At 39.9% G+C, this 16,184-nt stretch overlaps 1 protein-coding gene across 5 annotated transcripts in view; it reads right to left on the bottom strand.

Annotated features, from left to right (window-relative positions):
• The window catches only part of NARS2 (asparaginyl-tRNA synthetase 2, mitochondrial), a 138,300-nt gene extending 124,147 nt beyond the window's left edge, over positions 1-14,153 (bottom strand). For all 5 annotated transcript variants that reach the window (XR_007156508.1, XR_007156509.1, XM_047879162.1 and 2 more), the window contains exons 1-4: positions 13,641-14,153; positions 8,857-8,966; positions 7,993-8,113; positions 5,456-5,596 (exon numbers count right to left, since the gene is read on the bottom strand). Coding sequence is in view for 3 of the 5 variants with exons in the window: in XM_047879162.1 (XP_047735118.1) it covers positions 5,456-5,596; positions 7,993-8,113; positions 8,857-8,966; positions 13,641-13,781 (513 nt within the window). In the remaining 2 variants the exon portion in view is untranslated. The remainder of the gene's footprint in view (positions 1-5,455; positions 5,597-7,992; positions 8,114-8,856; positions 8,967-13,640) is intronic.
• Positions 14,154-16,184: the final 2,031 nt, after the last annotated feature.

The following is a 16,184-nucleotide window of genomic DNA, read 5'->3' as shown; positions in this document are numbered from 1 at the left end:
AGTGCATCACACTAGGGGCCTCCCAAATTTGCCCCTTCCTTCCTAAAAAAGGTTGAATTCAAGTATCCTTGCTATGATACAAAGTGCCCAGTTAACTTGTCTTAGGATGTAGAATGATTAAATAAATATTCACACTATAAATTAGGAGTCTCAGAAAATATTCAAATAGGTACTTAAACTGGGAGCCATGTGCCTAGAGGTGCCACACAAAGCACATTATAGACAATGAATGAAATATAATCAATAACATTACTGCATGAAATTTTTATCTCCTAGGAACCAAGAATTATGGGCATGAATCATTTATTCCACATGAATGCAGGCAACTATGAGCAGGAGTGCAGTAAACAAAGAAAGGAAGTGAAAAATCCAAAGGAAACGAGGGTGGTGAGAGGGAGGGGGGGAGGGAGGAGAAAATTTAACGGCTAAATGTAATTGCCAAAGTTAGAACTGGTCAATTGCCACAAGAAACAAAACTGCAAATCTTATGAGAATAACTATATGGGTTTTTTTTTTTTTTAAATCACTCAAGTTGTGGGAATTATTCTTAATACTCAATTAACACTAAACCTTTCAAAAGGTGTCACCAGCTTTTTAAGTCTAATACTGCTAGAAGGCTTATATCAAAGTGTATAACATTACCACCAAAAGCTATGAAGAGAGGCCAAAGGAAAAATAACAAAGCACTGAGAACAAAATCCAAAACAGAGAAAGTAGATAGGGAAGTAGAAAAATGAAAAGGAAGAAAAATAATAAGGAGTCAGAGGAGTACTGTCTACCTCCACCAGGGTAACAGTTGTCAAGTATTTATCCCATCCTGCACAAGGGGGTTCCTAACTAGAGATAGGAAGGCCAGAGAAGGGGCCAAAAATAAAAGCACGCACTTACCCAATTTTTCTGATTCCACACACCACCTCTAAATATCTAAATATTTTTGATAGATACACATTCTAGAACCAGATATTTTATATGGCACTGAGTATCTAAAAATTACAAAATTCACATACTAAGGCTCTTGCATATCAAACACTCACAGACTGTATTTATCTTTCACATTCACACAAAGTATCATTATTTAATTATAATCAACAAAAAATGACAAAAACTGTCAGCCACTGGCAACCAAAAATGACAGCAAGAAGACAAAAAAAAAAAAAAAAAACTTCCATAAAAAGCAGTCACAAGAACTCGAAGACACAGTAGTCTGGGGTCATTCAACAGAGGGACAAAGAATACACCCTGGCAGGCTTTTAAGGCATATCCGTCTAGAGGAGGGAAAAATCTGATACTCAAAGGAAGAACCTTGACTCATCAAGAAAGGACAAACTCTTTAATGGCTCAATTTAGGAAGCAAGGAAATATGTAACACACTTTAGGATAACCTCCACTGGAAATTGGAAAAAAAAGATAGTACCTAAAGAGATAATCCTGTTATTTGAGAAACTTAGGTCTTCTAAATAACTCATTCCTTGAGGTTTCTCCATACCCAAGTTTTACTGCATAGCAAATGTGTCAATTTTATGCACAAACCAAGTCATACACAAAACACGTTTGATCACTTGAACCAACAAATGAATTTCTAGGGTGCCTGGGTGGTTCAGTCAGTTAAGCTTCTGACTCTTGGTTTCAGCTCAGGTCATGATCTCGTGGTTGGTGAGTTCAAGCCCTGCATCCAGCTCTGCACTGACAGCATGGAGCCTGCTTGTGATTCTCTCTCTCTCCCTCTCTCTCTGCTCCTCTGCCACGCACGTGTGTTCTCAAAATAAATAAACTTTAAAAAAAATTAACTTTCTAATCTAAAACTATTAGGAAAAAACAGAAACTAAAATAGTCCCTTTTAAGTTAAGAGAATTTGTTATGAAATTTTTACTTAGAAACTAAAACATAGAGCTTTAAGTCTCAACATCTTTTAGGATGCCTAAAGTAGTGAATTATAGTCCAAAGTACTAAATAACATATAAGTATTATTTAATGTGCCTTAGTACTCTGTGATTTCAATCCAATCTCAACTGTTCCACATACAAGTGGGTAACATTATAGAATTATCAGAATTATATTTTCCAAGGCTTCATAATTAAAAAGTGAATTTATAACACTCAAAATTACCTACCTTTATAACTATAACCAATAGTGCTAAAATTCATTATTTTCAACCAGTTAAAATGTTACTTTGGTTTTTTTATTTCAAAATTTCCCAGTTTATTTTTAAGTTGTTTACATATTTATAGAAGCCTCAAGTAAGAACTATACACAGAAAGTAGGTAAAGCTCACTAGTCAGTGGACTGCCAATACCACCACCTAGTGGCCGGAAATCTATAAAACCTTCAGTATTGAAGCAGGGTGGCTTTATCCACTGTGTAAAGCCATATGGGGAAAACATTTTTAGATCTGAACAAATTTTGTTTGTGTGGTTCAAGCACTACTAAAAAGCCATATGGAAGTTGCACAGAAAGTTTATGGAGCATATGGAAATGCACCCTTTCAAACTATAATTGGATGATATAGTATAATGTGATTATTTTTCTTTGTTTATTCAAAACTATATGCTTTAAAGCCATGATGCTCTTTAGCTGTTTCACCAGAAATTCGCTCTAAAGGAACTTTTCAAAGAGCAAGAACTCTCATGGTAAACTACGGTTGGGCTGGCCCTGCATGAATTTGGATGCAGTCCAACGAAGGGGTATGATGTTAGACAATCTCTGCAGATGAACTGGATCTGGAGAAGTGGCATAGGAAGAGCTCCAGAACCACTCAGAATAACACTGAACCTCATGTGCCGGGCCATTCCTTGCCTTTGGGGTCCTCTCATCCACATGTGGGGAGGATCCCTTCACCTCATCAACTTACCAATTATATTCCACTGTGGCTTTCCTGGGTAGGGGGAAATGGCTGACAAGCAAAGCAAAAAAGGACAAAATACCTTCAGCTGTACATCAATCTACTTGATTAATACCAATAACTCTTAGGGCGCCTGAGTGGCTCGGTCAGTTAAGCGTCCGACGTCGGCTCAGGTCATGATCTTGTGCTTTACGAGTTCGAGTCCCACGTCGGGTTCTGTACTAACAGCTCAGAGCCTGAAGCCTGCTTCAGATTTGGTGTCTCCCTCTCTCTCTCTGTACCCCCCCTGCTTGCGCTCAGTCTGTCTCTCTCTCAAAAATAAATAAAAACATTAAAAATATATATATAAAGAAAAAATACCAATAACTTTCAAATCAGTGCTTACTATGTATAAAATATGCCTATGACCAAGATGGAGAAACAGGGACCAGATTTACCCTCCCCCTTGAAACAACCAAAAAAACCCACCAAAACCAAAAATAAAGCCCCCACAAGCAAACCACATGAAAGGCTGGTTTTTAAGATGATGGATTCAGACAAAAGACAGTGATCCCTGAGATACAAAACAAACAGCAAATCCTATCAGTAGCCCTGCTTACCAACTTGAGATTATCCAGGCCATAGCAGGAAGAGGGGAGAAATAAAGTGGAGCCCAGGAGACCTCTTGAGTTGAGGAGACAGAGCTGAGAGTGTGAAGGGACAAAAGTGGCTAGAATTCATAGGACAGAGTATCAGAGAGGAGAGAGCAGCACAGAGAACTCCAAGGATGTACAGAGGGTCACTCTAGAGTGTCAGGTAGAGGGATGATGGACACATCCATGTGGGGAAACTGTCAAAGGCCAAGGAAAGAACCATCCAGAAAGATTAGAGGAAACAGTGCCTGGTGCTCACATGTGGCTGGTTAATTAGCCCTAGACTGAGCACTGTTCCAGAGCCATTTACTAAATCATAAAAGACCCAATAGGATCAAACAGTTTTCAAGTAGCTTAACCACACACCAGATCAAAATTTAAGAAGCTTTATAAATATCCAACATGGTAAAATTCACAATATCTGGCATCTAACCAAAGATTACCAGGTATGCCAAGAGGCAAGAAATCATAAACTGTAATGAAGAGACTAATGAATCAATCAAAGCTGACTCATAACTGACAGACATGTTAGAATTAGGACATAAAATAGATATCAAATAGCTACTAAAAACATAAATATTTTTATTTTTTTTTTCAACACATAAATATTTTTAATTAAAACTGTATTGTGGGGGCACCTAGGTGGCTCAGTCAGTTGAGCATCTGATTCTTGACTTCAGCTCAGGTCATGATCCCAGAATCATGGGATAGAGTCCTGTGTCGGGCTCGGTGCTGAGTGTGGAGCCTGCTTAAGATTCTCTTTCTCTCTCCCTCTGCCCCTCTCCCCTGCCCGTGCTCTCTCTCTCTCTCTGTCTCAAAAATAAAAAATAAATTAAAAGAAGAAAGTAAATGTAAAATAAAAATTAATATATGTTTAAAAAATGCATAAAACTGCCCTGTATATGTTTTTTTTTTAATTTTTTTTTGTTTGTTTTTTTTGAGAGACAACGAGACAGAGCATGAGTGGGGGAGGAGCGGAGAGAGAGGGAGACACAGAATCCAAAGCAGGGTCCCAGCTCTGAGCTATCAGCACAGAGCCCAACACAGGGCTCAAACCCACACTATGAGATCATGACCTGAGCCGAAGTCGGACACTCAACCGACTGAGCCACCCAAGCGCCCCTGCCCTGCATATATTTTAAAAGTAAACAGAGACATGCAATATATTTTTTCCAAAAGGCCCAAATCAAACATAGAGATATGAAACCTACAATGTGAGATGGAAAATGCACTGGATTGGAGTAACAACAAATTAGTCATTGTAAAAGGAAAGATCAGGAAGCTAGAAGGGCAGAAACTACCTTCCAAAAAAAAACACACAGGGAAAAAGAAATTAAAAAAAAAAGAAAAGAACGTCACTGAGCTATGGAAGTATCAAGTGGCCTAATATATGGACAACAGAAGTCTCCAAAGGCAGGAAGTAACATAAAAAATATTTGAAGAAATAATGGATGAAAAACTTAATGAAAATGAAAACCCATAGATCCAAGAAATTCAACAAGGTCTAAACACAAGGAACAAAGAAAACTGCGCCCGGCACATCATAATCTAACTGCTTAAAACCAGTGATAAAGAGAAATTAAAAAAAAAATTTTTTTAACATTTATTTATTTTGGGGACAGAAAGAGACAGAGCATGAATAGGGGAGGGGCAGAGAGAGAGGGAGACACAGAATCGGAAGCAGGCTCCAGGCTCTGAGCCATCAGCCCAGAGCCTGACGCGGGGCTCGAACTCACGGACCGTGAGATCGTGACCTGAGCCGAAGTCGGATGCTCAACCGACTGAGTCACCCAGGCGCCCCGAGAAATTTTTAAATCAAAGAAAAAAAGTACCACACAAGTAAAGGGTGCTTGGAATAAACATTGTAACTAACAAAACTTTCAGGATAACACTCCAGGGTTACAATCATTCAATTTCTCCACAAGAAAGAACAGCTAGGAAGAAAAAAGAAAAAGAGTAGCTAGAAGCACACCAAGCACCTCACCTTAAAGAAAGAATGAATAGCAGCTGTGGCTTCACTGCGAATCCTCAGTATGGAACCCAGAGCATTAGTCCTGCACCTGAGGTGGGGATACTGTCTCAGATACTCCAGAGGATGCCTCTCTTTATATTTGAGAGGAAAAGCCTGCCAATAGATGGAAAAAACAAATTGAAAGCTAAGACATATGTTCTATAAAATCAGTTTCCAGAACATTTGTTAAATAGTAATGCTTTGTAACAAAATTAAAAGCTTTCTTTCTCTATTTCTTAATATAAGTGAACATGGTCCAATTAACTACAAGTTAATTGAATGGTGAGGTAGGAATCAGAGATGTGGTTTTGAATCCAGCTCTACTACTTATTAGGCATGGAACCTTGGGCAAAATTAGTATTGCTGAGTCTAATCTGTTATTTATCAAATTTCTATCCATTAGCTTATATCGGTCACCACTTACAAATAGAGAGATTAGGATATAATTATGCAAAAACAGTCTACTGTTTGGCACATAGGAGTTCAGAATATTGTAGATATTAAAGATTGTTTTCTACAGCTGTGTACACACAGCTGGCATTCAATTTTAAAATCACCCAAACGTCTTGAAAGCCCACAATCATTTATAATCAATTGGCACTGTTTTTCACTGTTTATCAACAAGTCTAAGAACATGAGGGAGGGTCAACAGCCTTCTGTCACTAGCAGAGTAGTGTATATTTCAAAAATTTCAAATTATGACTCTATGTAGAAATATTCCACCCTGTGAACATTCATGTTACAAGATTTAGAAGATAAAAACAAACTGTTCTAAACTTGTTCTAAAGAACAAAACCAAAGTTTCAATAAAAAAGATAGCAGAGAAACTATTTTAAATAAAAAAGCCAAACTGGTAGCTTATTACATATAGTCTTATCTATTTCTTTTAGTGCACATGCTAATTTATTTCATAATAGAAATAAGCACCATACCTACTGAAGTCAAAATATGACCACATTAATAGGTAGGTGTCTGGGGACTGCCTAGGGACCAGAATTCCCTAATGTCTGAATACTTACAAAATGACACTGAAATTAAGGGGAAGAGAAGGTGAGTGACAACCACAGAAGCCAAGAGAGAAAGGCTTAAGAAGAGTAACACACATGGCGCATTTCAATAATCATACACCCTTCTAAAAAAAGCAAAAACAAAAATGGTTACTATCTCCATTCCTCTCTGAATTCCAAATTATTTTTCACAGTCTACTTTTCAGAAACCTTAAAACCTGATTCCTGATTTTACATGTTAATCAGTATTTATTAGTATTATTAGAATTTCTTGGAAAACTATTCAGAAGGACATTTTTCAAAAAGGTGCCCATTTTCTTATTTCCTTTTATTTATTTTCCTCCAATTATCCAAAAAAAAAATAAAAACGAATTAAAATGATGCAATTTCCCTATATTTCCTTGTGTTTTGTTCATCAAATACTTGGAAGACAAGTATAGCAAAACTACAGAGGAGTCAAATGGCTAGTACACAAATTCCAGCTGTGGCACTAGTCAGCAATATAACCTTGGGCAAGCCATGTCTCCTGCCTGGGCCTCATTTTCTCCAATTTCAGAAGATGGATTGCCAACCTATAATTTTATTCTCTCTAACCTCTTTATCAGGTGATGAATAAAAGCTACTAACAAGGAGTCTTGCAAAAACAGAAAAAATTCTGTTGGGACTGTACTTATCATGCTTGGGCTGAGCAAACATATCTTTTTTTTTTTTCAACGTTTATTTATTTTTGGGACAGAGAGAGACAGAGCATGAACAGGGGAGGGGCAGAGAGAGAGGGAGACACAGAATCGGAAACAGGCTCCAGGCTCCGAGCCATCAGCCCAGAGCCTGACGCGGGGCTCGAACTCCCGGACCGGGAGATCGTGACCTGGCTGAAGTCGGACGCTTAACCGACTGCGCCACCCAGGCGCCCCTGAGCAAACATATCTTAATGCAGGATTTCTTATCTTTCTTCAGCCCAAGCATGGTAAGTACTGTCCGACAGAATTTTCTGTGATAAGTTCTGTACCCACACTATCCAATATGGTAGCCAGCAGCTGCATGTGAAATGTATCTAATGTCACTGAGGAACTGATTTTATTACTTGATTTAATATTAAATTAATTAATACTAAACAACTACAGGTGGCTAGTGGCTACTATATTGGGACAACACAGTTCTAGATCCTGTAAAAGTCATTTCTAGGCAGGGCTTTCCTTAGAACACGTTCTCCCCAGCACTGAAGTTAACTGGGCATGCTTCTAAAAGTGGCAAGTTTCAATTATGACAGGTGTCCAAAGAGATGTATAGATTAATACTTTGCTTTCAGTCATAAAATTCAGCCATTTACATACTGTTTGCTATGTTCTCTACATTCCTCAAGCTCCATAGCCTGTTTCAATTATCTGGGAAGTCACAACTGAAACATGTTCTAAGTGCCACCTTCCCAATAATCACACTTAAAACAGATTGCTGTTTTAAATTAAGCCTAAATAGTATCCATAGAAGTATCATGAAGCATACCTTGGCATCGCAATTTCCAACAATTTCAATTTTTTCTGCCTTCAGTTCCACATTCTGCTTTTTGGATGGACTTTTCACCAGCTGCCCTTGAACTTCCACAGAACTCCCAAAAGCCAGTTCTCTATAGTAACAAAAAACAGCACAAACAAGATATCATTATACAGAACGTTCATTTTAATACAAAACTTGCTATCAGAACATTACAGTATTTAATGATAGAGGTTTCACCCTTAAATGGGCAGCAAATAATTAAGAGAAACTGAAGCAAAGGATAAGTAGGGGATATTATTATGTGAAGATGTTAAAAAAAAGAAAGGTCTGGGAGCGCCTGGGTGGCTCAGTTAGTTCAGCATCTGACTCTTGATTTCAGCTTAGGTCATGTTCTCGCTTGTGGGATTGAGCCCAGCGTCGGGCTCCATGCTAATACCACAAAACCTGCTTGGGATTATCTCTCTCTCCCTTTTTCTGTCCCTCCCCCACTTGCACTGTCTTTCTCTCTCTCAAAATAAAAACACAAGCTTTAAAAAAATAAAAAAGAAAGGCCTGAGCTTGAAGGATCTTGATTCCAAGTATTTGGACTTAGCCTTAAAGCTTTGAAAAGCAGGTTTGTTTAGAAAGATCACTCTGGGGTGCCTAAGGGACTCAGTTGGTTGAGCATCCAACTTTGGCTCAGGTCATGATCTCATGGTTCATGAGTTCAAGCCCCACATCAGGCTTGCTGCTCTCAGTGTAGAGCCCACTTCAGACCCTTTGTCTCCCTCTCTCAAAAATAAACATTAAAAAAAATATGTGAACATTGGATTAGGGAATAGGGGAGCAAAGGAGATGAAAAAAAGATTCTTTTGTTAAAAAAAAAAAGCTCACCTACTGTCAAAGCTTGAATCAGCTACAACTTGAAGGCTTTCCAAAGATGATCCATCATTTATATGCAGGAACAACACTTCCTTCTGGGATCGGACTGAACGAATCCACCCCTAATGAAGAAAAATTTCTAAATGTGAGTTTAAAACATGTAAATATTTTACGTTTTCATTACACATGCACACACAAGACTAAATGAAAAAAAAAGTCCTCAGTCCTGCCTTAACAAATCAATTGCTTTTAGCATATATAATTCAATAGGATTCTTATCTCAGGGAGATACAGCTTTGGCATTCCACCTTTTTGTTTTGTTAATATAAAACTCATCATTCTCAGGGGCGCCTGGGTGGCTCAGTTGGTTGAGCGTTCAGGTTGGTTTTGGCTCAGGTCATGATGTCACAGTTCGTGAGTTCAAGTCCCACACCAGGCTCCACACTCTCTCTCCCTGCCCTCCCCTGCTTATTCTGTCTCTCTCTCAAAATAAATTAAATAAACTTAATTTAAAAAACAAAAAAACAAAAAAACCTCATCATTCTGAATACATGCCTAACGCTCCATTAGGCCGATGAGCCTAATTCATATAATCAATTTCCCCAATAATGACTATTCCAGGTATTCATTCCAGGTAATAATAATAGGGCACATTATTTGGGTCCCTGTCTCCTTTTATATTAAACTCCCAGGAGGGAAATTATGTAGTTATAGAACAGAAACATCTTCATTGGATTTTTCCTTTTACAAAATATCACAGACTTCTCAAAAAGCTTTTCACTGTGACATATATTTAGTACATAAGCTTTCAAAGACACTGTGAATTTAAATGACAGGTAAGTGAGTACAAATGAGGTCTTCTAGTAGTAACACTAAAACCAGTAACACTAAAAACAGCTCTCACAGATCACATCCAACTTAAATTTAACTAGCACAGAAGAGACAATATTCTTCTAGCAGACACTGAAAAACTGTGAACAACTGATTGTGTTTGATTATCAGACATGCTTGGGAAAAGCGAGAGGATTCTATTTAGAAAAACTGCATTGACCCTTACTTTGTGTTCCCACCACACCCTACGGACAACGCTATTAAAGCTCTCCCATTACTTATTCATATGTCTATCATATTGTGAAGGTTTAAGAACCATGCTTTAGTGGCTTTGAAGGCCACTGTCAGGGACACAGTACATAGTCCGTTAATGGTTTTCAGTGAAAGGATATCTACCATGCACTAAAAATTCATGTGACAAATGTTTTACTACCTTCTTCATATACTCTCTCATCTTTTTCTCACAACAGCTCTGTGGATTATCATTATAACCTGTCTCACAAGTGAAGAACCTCGGCTCAGAGAAGTCAAATAAGTTGTCAAAGGTCACACTGCTGGTAGACAGAGCCTGAATTTGGACCCAGGTCTACCAGAAAGCCCTTGGTCTTTTTCTAGGGCTACACTGAAAAAATGTGTAAATTGCCTGTCTCCTATACAAGGCCTTTCACAACTGAGTGTGCCCTTTCTGGTTTCACCTCCCCACATTTCCCTGATGGCAGCGGCTCTTTGGTTACGTTTAATCAATAGTAATTCCTAAAGCACCACTGTCTTGCTTTTCACTTGTTAGTAAAAGTTAACATTTGTGAAGCAGTGTTTAATGTGCTTCTGCTCTAAGCTCTTTATAAATATTTTACACTTAATCCTTACAAGAACTTAATGAAGTGAATATTCTCATTTTAGAAATGAAGAACATATTAAGTAAGTTAGGACAACCTCTCTAAATAATTAAAGTCACAGTTCCCAAGGAGTAGAGCTAGAATTCAAATACAGTTCTCAGTTCAAAGTTCATGTTATCAAGCTTTTCTGGAATGTGATCTCCACCCCATCCCCAGTTCCTCTCCCTGAGGAACATATCCTTCAGGACTCAAGTGAAATGTCACTTAACACAAGAAGTCTTCCTTGACCTCACATAGTTAAGGATGTCCCTGTTTTCTCAAAGTTCCTTATTCCACTAATACTTACCACGTTGCCCCAATTACTTGTCTTAGCCATTAGACCAAGGCTGTCCCACAAACATATAATGTGAGCCATATATGTAATTTTGCTTGTTTTAGTGGTCACACTAAAAGTAGACAGGTACGCTTAATTTTAATATTCTAACCCATTCTGCCAACATTGTCAACGTGTAATCAATATATATATTGAGATATTTTGTATTCTTTTGTTCTCCAAAATTGGTGTGTATTTTAAATTTACAGTTACCCTTCAATGTGGACTAGCCACATTTTAAGAGCTCAGTGCCACAAATGACAGGTAGCTACTATCTTAGACCACACAGCACTAAAATGAAAGCCTCTGATCTAGGCAGTAGCTTTTGTTCTTTTTATCTTTGCATCCTTTCTTGACTACCACTTAGAAGGGATCATTAATGTATGTATGTCAAATTAATAGATGAATACAAGAAAAGGGCTTGATTTGGATCATGGAAAAAACATGAAACCCCCAAAAATGCAGAGGAGTCATACTGCTAAAAATCAAAGAATTCGAGGACAACAAAAATAACTGCAGCAGTGTTTCAGCAACCGAAAAGGGTCAAACCACCTTGCTTGGTCTACTCCCTTAAAGGAAAATCTTCTCTGTAGAGCTGTTGCAAACACTAGCAAGAGAAATAATAGCTGGCACAAAAACAGACACATAGACCAATGGAATAGAATAGAAACCCTAGAACTAGACCCACAAACGTATGGCCAACTCATCTTTGACAAAGCAGGAAAGAACATCCAATGGAAAAAAGACAGTCTCTTTAACAAATGGTGCTGGGAGAACTGGACAGCAACATGCAGAAGGTTGAAACTAGACCACTTTCTCACACCATTCACAAAAATAAACTCAAAATGGATAAAGGACCTGAATGCGAGACAGGAAACCATCAAAACCTTAGAGGAGAAAGCAGGAAAAGACCTCTCTGACCTCAGCCGTAGCAATCTCTTACTCGACACATCCCCAAAGGCAAGGGAATTAAAAGCAAAAGTGAATTACTGGGACTTTATGAAGATAAAAAGCTTCTGCACAGCAAAGGAAACAACCAACAAAACTAAAAGGCAACCAACGGAATGGGAAAAGATATTCGCAAATGACATATCGGACAAAGGGCTAGTATCCAAAATCTATAAAGAGCTCACCAAACTCCACACCCGAAAAACAAATAACCCAGTGAAGAAATGGGCAGAAAACATGAATAGACACTTCTCTAAAGAAGACATCCGGATGGCCAACAGGCACATGAAAAGATGTTCAGCGTCGCTCCTTATCAGGGAAATACAAATCAAAACCACACTCAGGTATCACCTCACGCCAGTCAGAGTGGCCAAAATGAACAAATCAGGAGACTATAGATGTTGGAGAGGATGTGGAGAAACGGGAACCCTCTTGCACTGTTGGTGGGAATGCAAACTGGTGCAGCCGCTCTGGAAAGCAGTGTGGAGGTTCCTCAGAAAATTAAAAATAGACCTACCCTATGACCCAGCAATAGCACTGCTAGGAATTTATCCAAGGGATACAGGAGTACTGATGCATAGGGCCACTTGTACCCCAATGTTCACAGCAGCACTCTCAACAATAGCCAAATTATGGAAAGAGCCTAAATGTCCATCAACTGATGAATGGATAAAGAAATTGTGGTTTATATACACAATGGAGTACTACGTGGCAATGAGAAAAAATGAAATATGGCCTTTTGTAGCAACGTGGATGGAACTGGAGAGTGTGATGCTAAGTGAAATAAGCCATACAGAGAAAGACAGATACCATATGGTTTCACTCTTATGTGGATCCTGAGAAACTTAACAGGAACCCATGGGGGAGGGGAAGGAAAAAAAAAAAAAGAGGTTAGAATGGGAGAGAGCCAAAGCATAAGAGACTGTTAAAAACTGAGAACTGAGGGTTGATGGGGGGTGGGAGGGAGGGGAGGGTGGGTGATGCGTATTGAGGAGGGCACCTTTTGGGATGAGCACTGGGTGTTGTATGGAAACCAATTCGTCAATAAATTTCATATATAAAAAAAAAGAGAAATAATAGCAGCTAACATTGATTGACTGTGGGCCACTGTTCTAAATGTCATAATACCTGTCATCTCACTTAATCTTCACCATTCTATGAGGTTAAGGCTATTATTAGCTTCATTGCCATAACAAGCAAATGGGTTTAGAGGAGAGAAGAGACCATAATTACTATTATAGAAGAGACCCATAATTAATGGGCCACTAAGTGCCACAGATTTGAACCTAGCCACCCTGACTCCAGAGTTGTTTCAAACCGCTACACTCTACTCTTTCTCCTATGTATTAAACATACATTATGTGCAAACCCTTTTTTCAGCCTCAGGATGGTTAAGAGTTGAATAAAAGCCATTGTTTAGTTGAACATATATTTACCGTAAGACTTGGGAATACCAAGACCGGTAAGACATGGTGTCCGCTCTCATGGAGCTAGCTCAAGGCAACCGCTATGTAACTGTAGTTATTCGTTATGAGGGATAAAGGAAAAGAAGCTCGTACATTTATTCTGCCGTATAACTAACAAGTTTACAGGTAATGCTCTGATACCGTGAAGGCAAAGTTCCAGCACGCCATAGTCAATCCCAACAGTTCTGCGCAAACTAACGATAGGCAAGGAAAGGAGAAAAGTGTGAACGCACACGATGGCCAACATTTCCTCCTTTCTCTGCCTGTCGTTTTGTCTGACAAGGTAAGCCTAGACACGGAGGTTACTAAAAAGAAAAACCCATCCCCTTCCCATACACCAACCTGGACCTTAACGCGCTCCCCATTCGTGCTCCGGGCCCCGAGCGCGTCCCGAACGCTCAGTCTGGCGGAAGGTTTGTGTCTCGGGCAGGGGGCTGAGGTGCAGGAGCGCAGGGCTCGGAGCAGGCACCGGGCCCCGAACATCGCGCTGCTGCCGCAAGCTCTCCTCGGGACCAGCACGGATCCCGGCGGGTGAGCACTTTGCCTGTGGAACCCTCCCCTACTATCGACTGCTCCCCGATTCTGGACCGCAGCCCTGCACTCACGCGCTCCACACCTCCCACCCCTAACCCCGGCTGCTCCCTTCCCCTTCAGGGGCTCCAGCTGTGTCCCCACCACCTCCCCGCCGCTTCCCTCTCTGCAGACAGGGAGGAGCGGAGACAACACAGCCAGCTGCCTAAGCCTAAAAAACACGCGCCGTAGCCAGCAGAGACACTTCAGGAACCCGCGTCTTTTCCAAACCCACAGACCACACCGCCTCCCCCAGCTGAAACACGCGCGGCCGCCGCCCCTACGCCACAAGCCAACGTCAACGTCATCACGCTGCAAGGAGACCAAGAAGGCGCGTGCGCACTGGTGACTCCAGTTTACGGAGGGGGCGGGCCGGAGGCAGGGGCTGGCTGAGCAGGGGAGGAGGCGGGGCCAGGAGCTAAAGCATTCTGGTTGTAGGTAGGTGTTGTTGCTGGAGCAACTGAGGAGCACAGCTGGGATGAGGTCTGAAAGGTCTTCATTTCTGCAGCTTCCAGTTGATGCCGAAGGACACTGAGAGGCAAGGAGTGACTGATGCACAGGGAAAGCCTCCAGGAGACTTAGTTGTTGAGAGGATTAGCCTGAGGATATCGGCCATTCCTGAGTTCTGAGCACAAAGACGAGACACAGACCCTTGCTTAAGTCACAGTTGTGTGGTATCAGACATCTAAACAGACAAGTGCATAAGAGTGATAGGATGCCAGAGATGGCTTACTGGAGAAGGTAACCCTCTGACAACTGAAGAGTAACTGAAGGGACTTTGTTTATGCAATTCAGAGAAGGCACGACCGTGTGAAGATGTTGGGGAGAGGCTAGAGGGAATGTTGGCCATTGCCTGCCGGAATCTTCAAATCTCTCTTTTTTTCCAACACAGTTATCTGCATTTGTTTGACCAGGAAACAATGACCCTTTTAAGTTTATCCCCCCACCACCAATTAAAAAAAAATTCTGTAATTCAGTGACAATCATGAAAAGGTTTCTATCTAATTAAAAGAAAGAAGGGCTAATAACATAAAGTTGCTGCTATTATTATGCCCATTTTATAGATACGGGAACTTGGGCCCAGGAAAGTGAAATGACTTAGTCAAGGATATATATCTTATAAGTGTGAGATTTAAACTTAGAAACTCTGGCTCCGTGCACTAAACTATTATGCTATATACAATGTCTCAAGGTGGGAAATAAAATCATGGTCCCTTCCACCAAGAAGCTCATGGCCTGGACCTAGGAAATGGCAACCAAACAAATTATTGCAATATAAACCAATAAGTTCACGTAAATATATGAGCCACGTGGAGTGGTAGTCTAGAGAAGGAAATAAGGTGAGTTTTTTGAGGAGGATCAGAATTTTGCAATGTTGGGATGTAAGAAAGAGTATTTCCTACCAGAAGGTAGTCAGGAAAGGTTGCCAGGAGGGCAAACAGCCTGGAATAATTGTAAAACTTTTCTTAAGACAGACTGAAAAATATCTCCCACAAAAATACCATAGTTCTTGGACACTTCTTGAACCTTGCAAAAAGAATATTGAGGGGCACTTGGCTAGCTCAGTTGAGAGAGGATGTGACTCTTGATCTTGGAGTTATGAGTTCGAGCCCCACATTTGGCATAGAGATTGCTTAAATAAAAAAAAATTTTAAATATGGAAGCGTCCAAATACCTTCAGAATTACGTAGCTTTGGGCCTTTAACAAAAAAATAAGCATGGCTTTGGTGTATTGGCTACAAAATCTGGGAAGAACTCAATCACAGCAATAACATGTTTTTCAATTCAAATCTCCTCTTTGACTATGCCTACCTTGCCTAAGGGTTGAAAAGTAGTGGACAACTGGCTCACTTCCTACCCAGGCTGTTTTTCTGTCTTGCCTTCTTTTTCCACCCCTTCTCCGTCAATTGTAAGAACTATGGTTTCTCAGGAAGTGAGGAACCTGACTTCCTTTACCCTCTTACTGCCTGTTTAAGCCAAAGGGTTAGTTAATTTCTAAGCAGGGACCAGTGCCTACTAGTATGATGAAGACAAGGGAAGCCAGTGGGTGTAACTGAAAATTAGCAGTAGTTAACTGAAAATGTATACAACTGAAAGTCAACTATAGCAATCATGTGTCTGGTGCTAAGTTCAAACCACTCCATGTATTTATCTTGTGTTATATCAAATCGTGTTTTCTTATTTTTATTTTCAGTGTTGGAATGACACTGCTGTTTTTTAGATTTGTCACCTTTCAGACAGTAGCCAGAATGATCTTTCCAAAATTAATATATTACTATGCTGGTAATAATAGTGCTATAAAATGCTTCCTATGTG

The sequence above is a fragment of the Prionailurus viverrinus genome, chromosome D1, assembly GCF_022837055.1.
Source record: "Prionailurus viverrinus isolate Anna chromosome D1, UM_Priviv_1.0, whole genome shotgun sequence".
NCBI classification, from domain to species: Eukaryota; Metazoa; Chordata; class Mammalia; order Carnivora; family Felidae; genus Prionailurus; species Prionailurus viverrinus.
This window is presented reverse-complemented; position numbering and strand designations above follow the sequence as displayed.